Raw genomic sequence first — 16,820 nt, forward strand, 5'->3', positions numbered from 1 at the left:
GGGGGCGAAGTTGCAACACAATCAGGAGTAGATAGCTCAGTGGGGCAAAGGTCTGCAGCATGTAATAAACTAGGGTTGGTTACTATCAGGGTATCAGAAAGCAAGCCTCAGTTACTGCTAACTTCCTCTTGTGTTGCCATGTCATTGTAACACTGTACTTTGCGAAGAGAGAGCCACTGCAAACTGCACCATGGGCTGTCAGGCTGTTGAAAACACATTGGTGTAATATAACATAAACACCTTTGAGGGTCAGTTCCCTCATAAGGTACTGCAAGAATAAATTCAGAAATACACGGGAGGCACTGAGATATTGTAGTGACAGGGGTCATATACGTAAACAAATATCTACTGTCATTGAGCTGCTGATAGCGCTCTCTCTCCTTTTCAGATTCCTCCTTCCTGTTTCCTTCCCTTACCACCCGCACCCTTCTTGTTTCCATTGCTATTTATTTCTTTACTTTCTATGTTCTTTCCCCTTTGGCTTCAGTTTTCTTCTCCTCTCTCCTATCCCATGCTGGGACTGAAAAGGAGAGAGAGTGTTAGCAGCAGCTCAGTGGCAGCAGCCCCATTGAGCTATCTGCTTCTGATTGTGTTTAACTTTTCACCACAAAATGCTCAATGCTTTGTGACCGCATATTTCATTCCAATTATTATTACAACATCTCAACGTCAGCAATACAGAGCCAAGATATATATTATTAATAAGCAGTGTGAACAGGATGTGAGCCACTTCACTAGAAAGCACAGACTATTCTAGCTAGTTTTAGGAGAATATAGTAAAACTAGCTATGAATATGCCAGATTCATGCACCTGTCCATGCTACAGGAGCACTGTCTGTAGGAAGACAGGCACATTGCTTCTCCTGGGAAATTCCAAAAGGACAGGGAACGTGGGAAACATCAGACAGATTCAGTTCTGCATGAAAATTTAACCCTCCTACATTTCAAAAACATTTCATCTATCTAAAATAATGTGTCCAGAGGTGTGTTTTTTGTGTGCCTAAAATTAGGTTTCTAAGGCCTTGGCTACACTGGCGCTTTACAGCGCTGCAACTTTCTCGCTCAGGGATGTGATAAAACACAGCCCTGAGCACAGCAAGTTACAGCGCTGCAAAGCGCCAATGTAAACAGTGTCTCAGCGCTGGGAGCGCAGTTCCCAGCGCTGCAAGCTAATCCCCACGGGGAGGTGAAGTACCTGCTGCTGCGACCACACTCGCACTTCAAAGCACTCCCGTGACAGCGCTGTACGGCTGCAAGTGTAGCCATACCCTAAATCATAGTGGCCTGATTTCCAAAAGCACTGAGTACCCACAGATCCCAATGACGTCAATGAGAGTTTCAGATGGCCAGTGCCTTTGAAATCAGGCCTCTTATTTAGGTGCCTAAATGTGGATTTAGGAACCTGACTTCGGACACTTACATTTGAAAAGTTGGGCCCATCATTCTTCCAGAATCCAGTGAAATCACTGGGGTTCTTTTCATAGTGTAAGTCCTGTTAAATAAGGGCCTGATCCAAAGCCCACTGACGTCAGTTAAGACCCTGAGTGACCAAATGATGCAGCATTTTCTGGCTAAAAGTCATTTGATACTCAGCCGACTACTACTTAAGAGTTTCTGAATTAACATAGTCTATAGTGAGCATACACATTAAATGAGCTGTGACTTTTGCCAACGGTTATCTGTACAAACAGTTATGAAAGTGCCTGGTATATATATGCTAAAAAAAAAATCCATTTTTCTATGGCTTTCTGTAAATGCAGGCCAACTTCACTCTTGCAGTTTTGGAACAATTCATCCTGCTCTTACATAAATATTTGTGTAAATCTTTGAATCCTAAAATAAATGCTATAATGAGGGGGAAGGAATAAAATAAGTGAGAGGCATTGGACCAAATTCTGCTCTCACACCAATGTTAAACCTGAGTAACTCCATGGATTTCAACAAAGTTACTCTGAATTTACACCTGTGTAATCAAGAGCAGAAGTTGTTTAAAACGTGCAAGATAACCAAGATTAACAAAGCACAGGGCGGTTGGATAATTCACAGACACTCTTTAGGTTATTCTTTTACAAGTCAGCTATTCGCATTTTAAGAAACAGGTTCTGCTGCCAAATCCTGAAGTCCATAGTCCAGATTTACTCCTCAAACATTGCTGAGGCAAAATTCCCAATGAAATCAGTTCTCTTGACTTCATCAGAAAGTACTATAAAATAAGAGAGCTGGATTTTCTGTGAAATGTCCTGATTAAAAAAACTCCTTTGGAGACACTAGCAAGCCTCTTTATTTGAATATATTGGAACACGGGTTTGAATATCATTATCTTATATCTGTGCATAAGCTTTGATTTGTTTAGAATAATCCTGTATTATTTCTTTGCCTAGATGAACGAGAGGCAGTTCAGAAGAAGACTTTCACAAAGTGGGTTAATTCACATTTGGCACGTGTGTCATGTAGAATTACAGATTTATACACTGATCTTCGTGATGGACGGATGCTTATCAAACTGCTGGAAGTTCTTTCAGGAGAGAGACTTGTAAGTGTCTATATCTTTATATTCTTTTTGTCATCAGTTCTTTAAAACCATGGGTGAAATCCTGGCTTCATTGAAGTCAGCGGCAAAATTCCCATTAATGTCAATGGGGCCAGGATTTCACTCCATATTTTTAAGAAACCTCTTCCTATCAATTTTTAAAAATTGTATTTAACATAAATAAGGGCTTGATTCTCTTCTCATTGAAATGTCTTTGTATTGTCTTCAATAGGAGTTAGAACCTTTAGAGTCTCATCTATCGTGAGGTGCTGAGCACTACCAGGAAGGTACTGAGCAGCCTCAACTCCCATTGGAATCAATGAAGGCTCTGAAAGGTGCTCAGGACCTTGCAGGCTGTGGCTGTCTTTGATTAAGGGTGTATGCCACTTGAACTAGAATCCTCTGGGTGACACTTTTTCCTCAGGCCATGGCTACACTGGCGCTTTACAGCGCTGCAACTTTTGCGCTCAGGGGTGTGAAAAACCCCCCTGAGCGCTGCAAGATACAGCGCTGTAAAGCCTCAGTGTAATCAGCGCTGCAAGCTACACCCGTAAGGGATGTGGTTTATGTGCAGCGCTGGGAGAGCTCTCTCCCAGCGCTGGCGCTCCAACTACACTCACACTTCAAAGCGCTGCCGTGGCAGCGCTTTGAAATGTCAAGTGTAGCCATACCCTCAGTTATGTATGTGAGCAGTTCTCATTCTCACCAACGGGAAATGAGTGTTAGTATCTGAGGCAAGATTGACCTTGTGGACTGGGTGTAATAAAACTCCAGTGGTAAGAAGTGGTGCTGTATGACTATTGGAAGTGTATTTTGGGGAATGGTGACGTACTAGTTTTTCCACACAGATCATTTGTTGATGTCTCTGCTCTCAAAACAACCTTATCAAAGGAATTCAGGTCTACAGCTGTGATCCAAGGCTAAATGAGGTTGCAGCTGTGTAATTAGGTGTCATCAACTGGTCTTATTAATGGAAGCCATATGGGTTAAGACTCTGCATAGAAAATTGGACATATGCCCCACAATGCTGTGTTAGTACAGCAAAACTTGATATAGGGATTTCCAAATACTGTTTTATTATATAAACTCTGAGGTGCATACAAGTACACTGTCCCGATATTCTATAATAGGAGTTAAATATCCTTAGTATGTGTGTGTATTATATTTTGCTCAAAATAAATTCCTTTATGCTGAATAATTTATTTTAGTGTGGTCTTAGTGTTTGATGTACTCACTGCAGACAGTGCTTATTCCAGATACTATGTTCAATTACGGTGGTGTAGCTGAGAACAGAATTGATCTTTATTGTAAAATTTAGACTATTTCAGGTATCAAGTCTGCAAACCCTTCAACGCAGTTTCATCCCTTAATTTCAATTTAATCATTTGCTCTGAAGTGAGTTTTGAGGTCTCATATTACTTTATCTATGGGGAAACACAGACCAGCCATGCAACTTTCTCTGTGTGATTTTTTTTTTTTTCTCACCAAGGTTTGAAAAATGGATGTTATATTCAAATAGAACAGTGTTTCCCAAACTTGGGATGCTGCTTGTGTAGGGAAAGCCCCTGGCGGGCCGGGCCAGTTTGTTTACCTGCCACGTCCGCAGGTCTGGCCGATCGCGGCTTCCACTGGCCATGGTTCGCTGCTCCAGGCGAATGGGAGCTGCTTGAAGCAGCGTGGGCCGAGGGACGTACTGACCGCCACTTCTAGCAGCTCCCATTGGCCTGGAGCAGCGAATCGTGGCCAGTGGGAGCCGTGATCGGCCGAACTTGTGGACGCAGCAGGTAAACAAACCGGCCCGGCCCGCCAGGGTCTTTGCCTGCTCAAGCGGCGTCCCAAGTTTGGGAAACACTAAAATAGAACATTTGCTGTTATATTGGGAGTAATGGTGCCAAACCAGCAGCATTTTCCTAGTGAGAATGTTAAGTGTGGTTACATCTTCATTAAAATAGCATAGTAGTGGTTTGCAACACTACTACAAATTCTTATTTTAGCATTGTTATCTCAGCTTTAGAATGTGAGTACACCAACCTTTGTTTAAACAGCACATTCTAGCATGCCTTCCACTGCAAACACGGATATAGATAAGGTAATTCATGAAACCTGGAGACAGTTACGCACAATGAAGAATATATTATTATGATGAACTTAATGTGGCTTACTTGCTGAAATTCTGTTGCTCTTTGTAATTACTTTTATTTTTTATTTGTCATTAACTGGCACAGTGTGTTTAGTGCTCCATGAGACCCAGATATCGAAACAATCTCTGCTCAAAAAAAACCTACCATCTAGAGAACAAACAAGAAAGTCAGGACAACTGGGATAACTAGAGACAGACGCTGTCTATGTTACTTTTAAGTTTTAAATGCAATTGATATTCATTCAATAAAATATGTAACAACCTTACTCTCCTGTTACAAATTCTCGCCCTCCTTCTGCAACATGGAAGAATAGTCTAGTGGAAGAACAGTCCAGTGGTTAGGACGCTATCCTGGGATGCAGAAGAGCGGAGTTCAGTTCAGTGCCTTGTCAAAGACTTCCTGTTTGCACTTGAGCAAGTCACTGAGGCCTAAATTTTCAAAAAGGTGTGGTGATTTGGGATGCCCCAATCTTCAGGTGCCAAATTTATACATCTCTGAAAACCTTTGAGGTGTCTCAAGTTGGGAACCACAAAATTAAGGCACCCAAAATAACTTCAGTTATGACAACTCTTTAATAATCATTGTATCCTATTTACCTGAAGGTCAGACTCCTTGGTCTATAATTCCTGGGATCACCCTAGTACCTTTTTAAGATATAGGTACAGTGTTTACTATCCTCCAATATTCAATGGACATGATTTTCAGGCCAGTTTTCAGTCTAGATCTTATTACATAAAGTCTAGAATATGCCAAGATTTTAGAAGCAACAAGACAGCATGCCAAAGTCTCACTGAGCAAAGCGGGAAAGAATCCAGTCAGGATGAAAAAAAAAATGGTAATTTTGGTTCCACATACTGTTAACCAGTTTCTCCCAAACAGAGAAATAAAGCTAAGTATTGTATGTTGCATAAAAAAGAATTTAGCTCAGTTTCTCCTTTAATTAGATAACTGCTCAATAATTACTTCAGAATTTCTGAAAGTTCAAAGGTCAAGCCATTTAAGCAGACCAAATGTCAAATCGTCCTCATATCTCTTTTTCAGAACCCTTTTCAAATTTTCAACATCCTTTTTGAACTGTGGGTGCAAGAAAAAACACAGTACTCCTGTGATGGTGTCTCTAATGATATATATGGAGGTAACATCACCTCCCTACTTCTACTTGATATTCCCTTGAATATGCAGCCATGCGTTCACTTTCTTAGCTACAGCATCACAGAGAGCTCATGTTCAATTGGTTGTCTACTATTAGCATTAATTATACTACCATCCTTCAACTTTTTTACTGATTGTATTCCATATTACCCTATCCATGAATTTGCCTGTGCTCAATATCTGGCTCCCTGGCCTAAGTCATCCCATTTACCACTTTTAAGTTATTGATATGGCTATATAGCTGTTTTCCAGTCATGTGAAACTTCTCCATTGTTCCAAGATAGTTAAAATATCAGTACTAATAATTCAGTGAGCTCCTTACCTGATCCTTGTAATACTTTTGTGTGCAAGTTATCTAGTCTTGCAGATTTAAAATATTTAATTCTAATAGTTGCTCTTTAACATCCTCCCTAGTTACTGATGGAGTAAAAAAGGATTTTATGGTCACTGTAAGATATGAATACATTATCAACTGGAAACACAGCAGATTTCAATCAGGTGATTACATCAGTTTATGCCAGTGTTGGAAAGTCCACCACACAGAGATTGTGACAGTAGAAAAGAATGGCAACCTCTCCTTTGCTACATAGAGAAAAACATCCTCTCTGATATAAAGGCCCAGGCAGGCTCTGGGAGATGTATTTTACACCACAGTGAGCTGCCCTATGTGAATCTGGCCCAAAGCTTTTGGAAACCTTGGAATGACCAATCCCTTAGGCTCTCTGTTTGTCTCTGGAAGAGATGACACCCCCACCTAACCCTCCTCACACAGGGTATGGAACTATTTTTTTAAATTTAATTTTTGTTCATGATTAGGACATAGTTCTTAATAAAATGAAAGAAGATAAGGAATGGTTTGAATGAGTAAATTCCCTCTGATGAAGGAGGGATAGTGGACAGTTTCTTCTTCTGCAGCCTGCCTCCTGGTGGACTTTCCACCATGGATTCTCTGTGCCTGAGATTAAACTGGCAGACATCAGTGCTGGGCTGAATCCTGCCAGTCAAAAAGTGCAGTCGGGGTCAGTTAGACACTGTGGAATTTGTCCATTTTATTAATCTGAGTGGTCCTCTGGGTCTAACTCATTCAGATTTATTATGTCTTCTTGTATTTCACATGAAATCTGTATTTAGGAGTCAGAAAGTCTTGCCTATAATTTGCCTCTTTTAAGGTTATATTTCCTGTATTCTTATTTTTGGGATATGTGTTCAACTGTAGTTTGGGAACAAAGTCTCAGAAACTAATTAACTAATTTGTTCTATAAAACACCTCTGTGAGTATGTTATTTTGATTTAGGAATTTCTGTCACTATTAGCCAAATGAAATATTTTCTCTGTAATTGTCTTGAGACATTAGTGTCCAGTTCTGTTCCCATTTAGGTAAATGATATGACTCCTACCGAGTTGAATGAGAATAGCATCTGGTCCTTAATTACCTGTTAGAAATCTTCAAGATAGCACCAGTGAACTTTTTGTGGAAGCTTCACAATAAGGTCTGCGTGCACCTTGTGTGAACTGTAAATATGAGGTCTTGTGTACACTAAAGCCTGCTCTGACAGTGTGTGGAAGCCTCAGATTGGAAATGTAATTTCTGCCCACTTTGAGGGCCTGTTACATAGCCAGGGTGGTATAAAGTAGCCGTCATGTAAGTGAGAATCAGGTCCCTGGAAATTTACGCCCTGGATCAGAATTAATGCTGACTTAGGCCACGCTGCCCCCAAAAGAGAACTTGTGGTCACAGAAATTTGAAGTGAAACCAGTGACTGCTGACACTTCAGTGTCCTTAAGCATATTTTTTTAGCAAAGCGTTTCATGTTTATTACTGAGGTTGTTCAGGCCATTGTTCCTAGGATACATAATAGAAATCTGGCTGAGACCTTCTGTCTCCTGAGTGTACAGTCTGAAGAAAAGATTTTGCCTGATCTATTTCAGTGGCTAGTTAATTACATTCACTGAATAAAACAAAGAAAGCTGTGTGGATTAGTGTTTTGTCAGTGAGCACTGTACTTCATATTCACCTGTAATGTTTGTCTACAGAACAAAGTTTCTTTAATTTTATTCTGTTTTATACCTGACTTGCAAGTGATATTACTGCGTTCATGGTTTTGCCTGGTTACATTGATCAAAAATGTTACTTTCACGTTGCTGTCTTCCTTTTTTTTTTTCTTTTAAAGAAATCAGTTGGAATAAATGTATTCTGCTATTTTGAGAAATTCTGCCTGTCTTTAAGAGTTAAAGAAGTTTTGAAATTTCCTTTTCATCATACCTCATTGGTTTGTTTAGGGACCAAATCTGACCTGCCTTTAAAAGAGTTAAATGTTGGCAGGAGATGTCCTCTGGAGTTAATCATTTCTCTTTATTGCGTTCATGCATTGGTGAGCTTGCTTATTTAATATATTTCCCAATGCAGTAAATATTACTCTAAAAACAAATCTGACTGACTGGTAGAGAAAGGGGCGTGTCAGTAAAACATACCATTATACACACCCAGCAAAATCAGTAGTCTTTCAGATAACAAATAAGGTAGTGGATTGAAAAGAGTGAAAGGAGGATGGTAGCAGCATATTTTGACTGGGAGGTAGAATGAAATTTCCTTCACTTCTGCTTCAGAAGCTTGATCACGTTCTCAATGAAGATGTTCACTTTCACTCTTTAAATTGGCCAAATTATCCTCTATCATCTCTGGGTGTGGTAACCAGTGGTGCGTTTTCTGGTTCCATAAGCAGTTATCATTCCATTATCAGTTGGTTGGGGATGCACTGGTCCTCTGACTGGTTTGGATACATGTTTCAGCCAGAGATAGACTCATAGATTTTAAGGTCAGAAGGGACCATTATGATCATCTAGTCTGACCTCCTGCACAATGCAGGCCACAGAATCTCACTCATCCACTTCTATAACAAACTCCTAACCTATGTCTGAGTTACTGAAGTCCTCAAATTGTGGTTTGAAGACCTGAAGCTGCAGAGAATCCTCCAGTATGTGACCCGTGCCCCATGCTGCAGAGGAAGGCGAAAAACCTCCAGGGCCTCTGCCAATCTGACCTGGAGGAAAATTCCTTCCTGACCCAAAATATGGCAATCAGTTAAACCTTAAGCATGTGGGCAAGACTCACCAGCCAGCCCCCAGGAAAGAATTCTCTGTAGTAACTCAGATCCCAACCCATCTAACATCCCATCACAGACCACTGGGTATACTTACCTGCTGATAATCAAGGATCAGTTGCCAGATTAATTGCCAGAATTAGGCTATCCTGTCATACCATCCCCTCCATAAACTTATCAAGCTTAGTTTTAAAGCCAGATTTGTCTTTTGCCCCCACTACTCCCCTTGGAAGGCTGTTCCAGAACTTCACTCCTCTAATGGTTAGAAACCTTCGTCTAATTTCAAGTCTAAACTTCCTAGTGTCCAGTTTATATCCGTTTGTTCTTGTGTCCACATTGGTACTAAGCATAAATAACTCCTCTCACTCCCTAATATTAATCCCTCTGATATATTTATAAAGAGCAGTCATATCCCCCCTCAACCTTCTTTTGGTTAGGCTAAACAAGCCAAGCTCTTTGAGTCTCCTTTCATATGACAGGTTTTCCATTCCTCGGACCATCCTAGTAGCCCGTCTCTGAACCTGTTCCAGTTTGAATTCATCCTTCTTAAACATGGGAGACCAGAACTGCACACAGTATTCCAGATGAGTTCTCAGCAGTGCCTTGTATAATGGTACTAACACCTCCTTATCTTTGCTGGAAATACCTCACCTGATGCATCCTAAAACCGCATTAGCTTTTTTAACGGCCATATCACGTTGGCGGCTCATAGTCATCCTGTGATCAACCAATACTCTGAGGTCCTTCTCCTCCTCTGTTACTTCCACACAGCAACATTATCCTTTTAAAAATCAGTTTTACAAGGAAAGCAATTTAAAGAAAAAAGTAAATAAACCTATTCTTCTTCCAGTGCTTGCTCATATCCATTCCAGTAGGTGTGCGCGTGCCGCATGCACGTTTGTCGGAGACTTTTACCCTAGCAACACTTGGTGGGCCGGCAGGGCGCCCCCTGGAGTGGCGCCGCCATGGCGCCGGTTATATACCCCTGCCGGCCCACCGCTCCGCAGTTCCTTCTTACCGCCCATATCGGTCGTTGGAACTGTGGAGTGCAGCATGCTGTTCTCCACCTCCCTAGCGATTCACTCATCTTTCTCTCATTGTATATAGTTCGATTAATTGTAGTTAATTAGTGTATTTAATAGTTGAGTTTGTGTAGTGTAGATAGTTCGACAGGATTGGGGGTTAGCCCCTTCCCCGGTACCGGGCCCATGCCCGGCTCACCGGGCTTCAAGCCGTGCGCGGTCTGTCGTCAGCCGATGCCCACGGGTGACCCGCACGAAGCCTGCCTTAAGTGCTTGGGTGAGGCCCATCTGACAGATAAGTGCCGGATTTGTAAGGCCTTTAAGCCCTGAAAGAGCAGGACATTCGCCTCAAGCAGTTGCTGATGGAGGCAGCGCTATCTCCTCGCTCCTCAGCACCGGCATCGGCACCGAGATCAACCACTTCATAGGCACCGGAGCATACCTCAGCGAAGACTGTGAGTCACCGGCCTTCTCCGGCACCGGCTTCTACCCGGCACCGCTCGACGTCACCTCCGAGCAAGAAGCGCAAGCCTCCTGCGGCTGCCGTGCCCGCACCGCAGTCAGAGCGCTTAGCCAGGCCGGACTGCCCGGCACTGCCGTCTGCCGCGGCGTCGACTTCTACCGCACTGTTGACTCCGGCCCCGGATGAGCCCTCAAGTCCGGTGCCTACCAGCTCCCCGGCGCGGGCCGCTGTTGAGCTTGTCGTGCCCTCCACTCTGGAGACGTTCTCCGCAGCACGGGACCTGATCGCATTAACGGAGCCTGAGCTGCCTCGACCCCCGGCACCACCGGTGCGGGTCCCCCAATCCACAGGCAAGCCGGCCCTTGTAAGACCTTCCTCGCCTGGTACCATGGGACTTGGCCAGTCTCGGTCCCTGTCCAGCTCCCGCAGACACTCACGGTCCTGCCATCATTCTCGATCCCGCAGCCGCTCGCAGTCCTGGTACCGCTCCCCGTCACGATACCGGTCGTATTCGCGGTACCGCTCGAGGTCCCGGTCGCCGTCCGGACACTACCGGCACCGTTCCAGGTCCCATCATCATTCACGGCACGGGGCTTCCCGCAGCCGATCTCGACACTACGGCTCCCAGCACCGGTCGACCTCCCGGCACCGCGCTGGTCGCAGGTCCCGGTCGCAATCTCGGCACCGTCGAGGCTCGGGGCACCACTCCCCGACACCGTGTAGGGACGGTTCCAGTGGACACAGGGACCATCACTTCACGGTCTCCGCCTCGCCATGGCCATCTCATCCACCATCAGTCTCCTCCCATGCCGGATCGGCATCGTATGGGGACTCGGACAACCAGCAGGACCCTCAGCAGTGGTCCTTTTGGACTCCTTGGGCCTACCATCAGAGCCAAGGTGCCCCACATCCACCGCCGCACTCGAGGCCCTCCGAACATAGGGCACCAGAGACCACGGTGAGTAGACCCCCTCCAGCGGATACGGAACATCTCCCGGCGCTGGGCTCGGATGTGCAAGACCCACCCCAGGACATCCCACAGGACCATGACTCGCTTCAAGACCCAGTGGTCCCTGGGGTCTCTTCCTCTTCGTCACCAGACGAGGCAGTAGCGGGGACATCCATATCTGGACCGCCACCAATTGATCTTCGGTCGCACCAGGACCTCCTCCGCCGGGTCGCTCTTAATATAAATCTACCCATGGAGGAAGTTCCTGAAGTGGAAGACCCAGTGGTCACCATCCTGTCAGCGGAGGCTCCTACAAGGATGGCCCTCCCCTTTATTCGTACCATACAGGCTCAAGCGGATACAATCTGGCAAACCCCGGCTTCCATTCCACCTACAGCCAAAGGGGTAGAGCGCAAATATATGGTTCCATCCAAGGGGTACGAGTACCTGTACGTACACCCTCCCCCTTGTTCGTTAGTGGTCGAATCCGTTAACGAACGAGAGCACCATGGCCAACAAAAAACGAACGAGAGCGCCATGGCCAACAAGCCCCTGCGCCTAAATCGAGGGAAGCCAGGCGCATGGACTTGTTGGGAAGGAAGATCTACTCCGCGGGGGGTCTCCAGCTCAGAGTGGCGAATCAGCAAGCCCTCCTGAGCAGATACAATTATAACACATGGGAGTCGGTTGGGAAGTTTGTCGAACTAGTCCCGCAGGATTCCCGCCAGGAGTTCTCGGCTCCCCTGGAGGAGGGGAAAAAAGTGGCATGAACCTCCCTCCAGGCCTCGTTAGATGCCGCTGATTTGGCAGCTCGAACGGTCGCCTCAGGGATCGCTATGAGGCGCATATCGTGGTTGCAAGCGTCCGGTCTACCACCCGAGCTGCAATATACTATACAGGACCTACCATTTGATGGTCAGAGCCTGTTCTCCCAAAAGACAGATCCGCGCCTCCAAAGTTTGAAGGACAACCGCGTGATCATGAGGTCCCTCGGCATGCATATGCCGCAGACCCAGAGGCGACCTTTCCGCCCTCAACCTCAGCGCCACTATCCTCTGCCTCGGCCAAGACAGGACTTCTCCAGGAGGAGAGGCCGTAACTCCCGCAGACGCCAATCTGGCCCGCAAGGGGGTAATAACTCCAGCCCCGCCAAACCACCTGCGGGACCGAAGCCAAACTTTTGAGGGTGCGCTTGGGAGCACTGTACCAATTACCTCCCAGGATCCTTTTCAGTTCACCAACCGCCTTGCCGCATTCTTCCCTGCATGGTCCCAGATAACATCAGACCGATGGGTTCTCAGCACGGTGGAGTGTGGCTACCGTCTTCAGTTTATTTCGTCCCCTCCTTCCCACCCTCCCTCCCCGTCCCTCTTCAAGGACCCCTCTCACGAGCAACTCCTTCTGCAGGAAGTTTCGAAGCTCCTTGCGTTGGGAGCTATAGAGGAGGTTCCAGAGGACCTAAGGGGAAGAGGGTTCTATTCCAGATACTTCCTAATTCCCAAGGGGAAAGGGGGCCTCCGGCCCATCCTGGACCTGCGAGCTCTGAACAAGTTCATTATGAAGTTCAGGTTCCGCATGGTGTCCCTGGGAAACATTATACCCTCCTTGGATCCCGGAGATTGGTACGCTGCTCTCGACACGAGGGACGCATATTTTCATATTGCCATTTACTCCCCACACAGAAGGTTCCTTCGCTTCGTGATAAACCACCATCACTACCAATTTACGGTCTTTCCCTTTGGACTCTCCTCGGCCCCTCGAGTATTCACAAAGTGTATGGCAGTAGTCGCCGCCTACCTCCGCCGCCGTCGAGTTCACGTTTTCCCGTATCTCGACGACTGGCTTATTCGAGGGACCTCCGTGGCTCAGGTTACCGCACACGTAAGCATCATCAAGGACCTATTTTCCCATCTAGGTCTGATCCTCAACCTAGACAAGTCCATTCTGCTTCCTACGCAGAGAATAGAATTCATCGGGGCCATGCTCGACTCAAATCTTGCAACGGCCAGTCTACCTCCACAGAGGTTCCAGGCTATAGTCTCTCTCATCCAGAGGCTACAAGCCTTCCCAACGACCTCTGTCCGTACCACCCTCACCCTTCTCGGCCACATGGCAGCGTGCACTTTCGTGACAAAGCACGCAAGACTACACATGCGCCCTCTCCAGACTTGGCTTGCCTCGGTTTATCATCCACGCAGGGATGCCCTGGACATGGTAGTCACAGTCCCAACAAAAACCCTGGACTCCCTCAATTGGTGGCTGGCACATTCCCTCATGTGTGCCGGTCGCCCGTTCCACCCACCACAGCCTTCAGTGTCGCTAACCACGGATGCTTCATCCCTGGGCTGGGGTGCACACTTAGGGCACCTTCACACCCAGGGCTTTTGGTCCTTGCAAGAGCTGGCTCTGCATATCAATGTTCGCGAACTGAGGGCGGTCCGCTTGGCATGCCAGGCCTTCCAACACTGTCTACAGGGCTGTTGTGTTGCGATTTTCACGGACAACACAACGGCCATGTATTACATAAACAAACGGGGGCACTCGGTCTTCTCCCCTTTGCCAAGAGGTGATGCGACTGTGGGACTTCTGTATAGCCTGCTCGATAGATCTCGTAGCCTCCTTCCTTCCGGGAGTCCAGAACTCTCTCACAGATCGCCTGAGCAGATCCTTCCTGTCCCACGAATGGTCCATCCATCCAGACATCCTGCTTTCTGTATTCCGGAAGTGGGGCTTTCCCCAGATAGACCTATTTGCCTCCAGGGAAAACAGGAAATGCCAGGTGTTCTGCTCCTTTCAGGGCCGGGCCTGGGGCTCTCTCTCGGACACGTTCCTGATCCCCTGGAAGGGACATCTTCTCTATGCCTTTCCACCCTTTCCCCTAGTGCACAGAGTCCTGCTCAAGCTCCGCAGGGACAGGGCCAGACTGATACTGATAGCTCCGGCGTGGCCGAGGCAACAGTGGTATCCCATGCTGCTCGACCTATCCCTAACGACCCCGATACCACTGCCACTCTGCCTGGATCTTATAACGCAGGACTTCGGCAGGCTTCAACATCCAGACCTGCAGTCCCTGCACCTGACAGCGTGGCTACTGTCTGGTTGAACCAATCCGAGCTCCGCTGCTCTGACCAGGTTCAACAGGTCCTTTTGGGAAGTAGGAAACCCTCCACGAGGACGACATACCTTGCCAAGTGGAAGCGGTTTTCTCTTTGGTGTACACAACGTTCCCTAGTTCCAGAGGCCGTTTCGATCCCTATTATCCTGGACTACTTGTGGTACCTCAAGGAACAAGGTTTGGCACTCTTGTCAATAAGGGTGCATTTAGCCGCCATCTCCACCTTCCATCAAAGAGAGGTGAACAGTTCCACCTTCTCTCACCCGATGGTTTCGAGATTCCTTAAGGGCTTGGAGCGCCTCTACCCACCGGTTAAGCCTCCTTCCCCTACCTGGGATCTCAACCTTGTTCTGACTCGGCTCACAGCCCCACCCTTTGAGCCCTTAGCCACTTGCTCGTTGCTGTACCTGTCCTGGAAGACGGCCTTCCTGGTAGCTATCACATCGGCCAGGTGGGTTTCGGAGCTCCGTGCTTTAATGGCAGACCCTCCGTACACGGTCTTCCACAAAGATAAGGTGCAGCTACACCCACAACCGGCTTTCCTCCCCAAGGTGGTCTCGGCCTTCCACATTAATCAGGATATCTTCCTACCGGTCTTCTTCCCGAAGCCGCACGCATCAAGCAGGGACCAACAGCTTCACACCCTGGATGTCCGCCGAGCCCTCGCCTTTTACATCCAGAGGACAAAACCCTTCAGGCGCTCGCCCCAGTTATTTATAGCGATGGCGGAGCGTATAAAAGATATGCCTATATCTGCTCAGAGGCTCTCATCATGGGTAATGTCCTGTATCCGGACATGCTACGACTTGGCCCACGTCCCGATTGGCCGTCTTACCGCCCAGTCTACTCAGGCTCAAGCCTCGTCAACCGCCTTCCTGGCACACATTCCCATCCAGGAGATATGCCGCGCAGCTACCTGGTCGTCAGTGCATACGTTCACTTCTCACTATGCGCTCGTTGCCCAATCAAGAGACGATGCCGCCTTTGGCTCAGCGGTTCTGCGCTCCGCAGCGTCTCACTCCGACCCCACTGCCTAGGTAAGGCTTGGGAATCACCTACTGGAATGGATATGAGCAAGCACTCGAAGAAGAAAAGACGGTTACTCACCTTTGTAACTGTTGTTCTTCGAGATGTGTTGCTCATATCCATTCCACACCCGCCCTCCTTCCCCACTGTCGGAGTAGCTGGCAAGAAGGAACTGAGGAGCGGCGGGCCGGCAGGGGTATATAACCGGCGCCATGGCGGCACCACTCCAGGGGGCGCCCTGCCGGCCCACCGAGTGTTGCTAGGGTAAAAGTCTCCGACGAACGTGCATGCGGCACGCGCACACCTACTGGAATGGATATGAGCAACACATCTCGAAGAACAACAGTTACAAAGGTGAGTAACCGTCTTTTCTCTCAAGGAAGAAATGCTTACCTCAGATTGAAAGGGATTCATGTGGGTCAGAGCCTGAGATGAGGCTTGGCCCCTAAAATGATGTGTGACCACAGATCATGAATTGTGTTTTTAATTTTGTCATCAGCGTTAAATCCCATCTGGAGAGAAAATACATAATATTGCCAGACGGAGAATGGAAATTGTAGATGACTGCACCTGTTTAGACTGAGTGGTTGAGAAACATTTTTTGCAGTTTCAGTAATATCTTTTTTCCCTGTCTGTGTTTTGCCTTGTAGCCCAAACCAACCAAGGGAAGGATGCGCATCCATTGTTTGGAGAATGTTGATAAAGCCCTTCAGTTTCTGAAAGAACAAAGAGTGCATCTAGAAAACATGGGATCCCATGATATTGTGGATGGGAATCACAGGCTGACACTTGGCCTTATTTGGACCATTATTCTGAGATTCCAGGTAAACAAATTACTTTTGAGTTCTACATGTTTATTCTCAGTGGGCCTGATCCTCCAAGTTACTGGGGACCTCCTGAGAATTGCTAAGTGCCCCTGACTGACTTCAAGGAAAGCTGAGAGTACTTAGTACTCAGCAGGACATGCTTAGGAGCTTACAGAAATGGACAGCAGCTTGCATGATTGATGCCTAAGTAGCACTACTGATCCATAGCAGAAAGCGATTGAGAATTGTCAGCCTAGGTTTTCTGCTATAATTCAGATACTATTTTCTAAAACATCGGTAAATACAAGGCGCAGAGAACAAAATAAACTATTTTATTTTCATTATTAGGGTATTTCAGTATATGATGTGTAAACACTTAAAATCACTGCAAGTGTTTTGTAGAGGTTTCACAGTTTAGTTGTAACCCATAGTGTAAATGTATAAAGCTTATTTCTCTTATCTTTCTACTCTTGACAGCCACAAAGTTGTTTAAAATCTTAATATTTTTGCCTTTT

General features: G+C 46.5%; 1 protein-coding gene across 3 annotated transcripts in view; it reads left to right on the top strand.

Moving 5' to 3' along the window:
- Nucleotides 1-16,820, top strand: part of SPTBN1 (spectrin beta, non-erythrocytic 1) — a 222,253-nt gene that overhangs the window by 136,764 nt on the left and 68,669 nt on the right. For all 3 annotated transcript variants that reach the window (XM_050951699.1, XM_050951700.1, XM_050951701.1), the window contains 2 exons: nucleotides 2,382-2,533; nucleotides 16,150-16,323. In XM_050951699.1, coding sequence (XP_050807656.1) covers nucleotides 2,382-2,533; nucleotides 16,150-16,323 — 326 coding nt within the window. The remainder of the gene's footprint in view (nucleotides 1-2,381; nucleotides 2,534-16,149; nucleotides 16,324-16,820) is intronic.

This window comes from Gopherus flavomarginatus, chromosome 4 (assembly GCF_025201925.1).
Source record: "Gopherus flavomarginatus isolate rGopFla2 chromosome 4, rGopFla2.mat.asm, whole genome shotgun sequence".
NCBI classification, from domain to species: domain Eukaryota; kingdom Metazoa; phylum Chordata; order Testudines; family Testudinidae; genus Gopherus; species Gopherus flavomarginatus.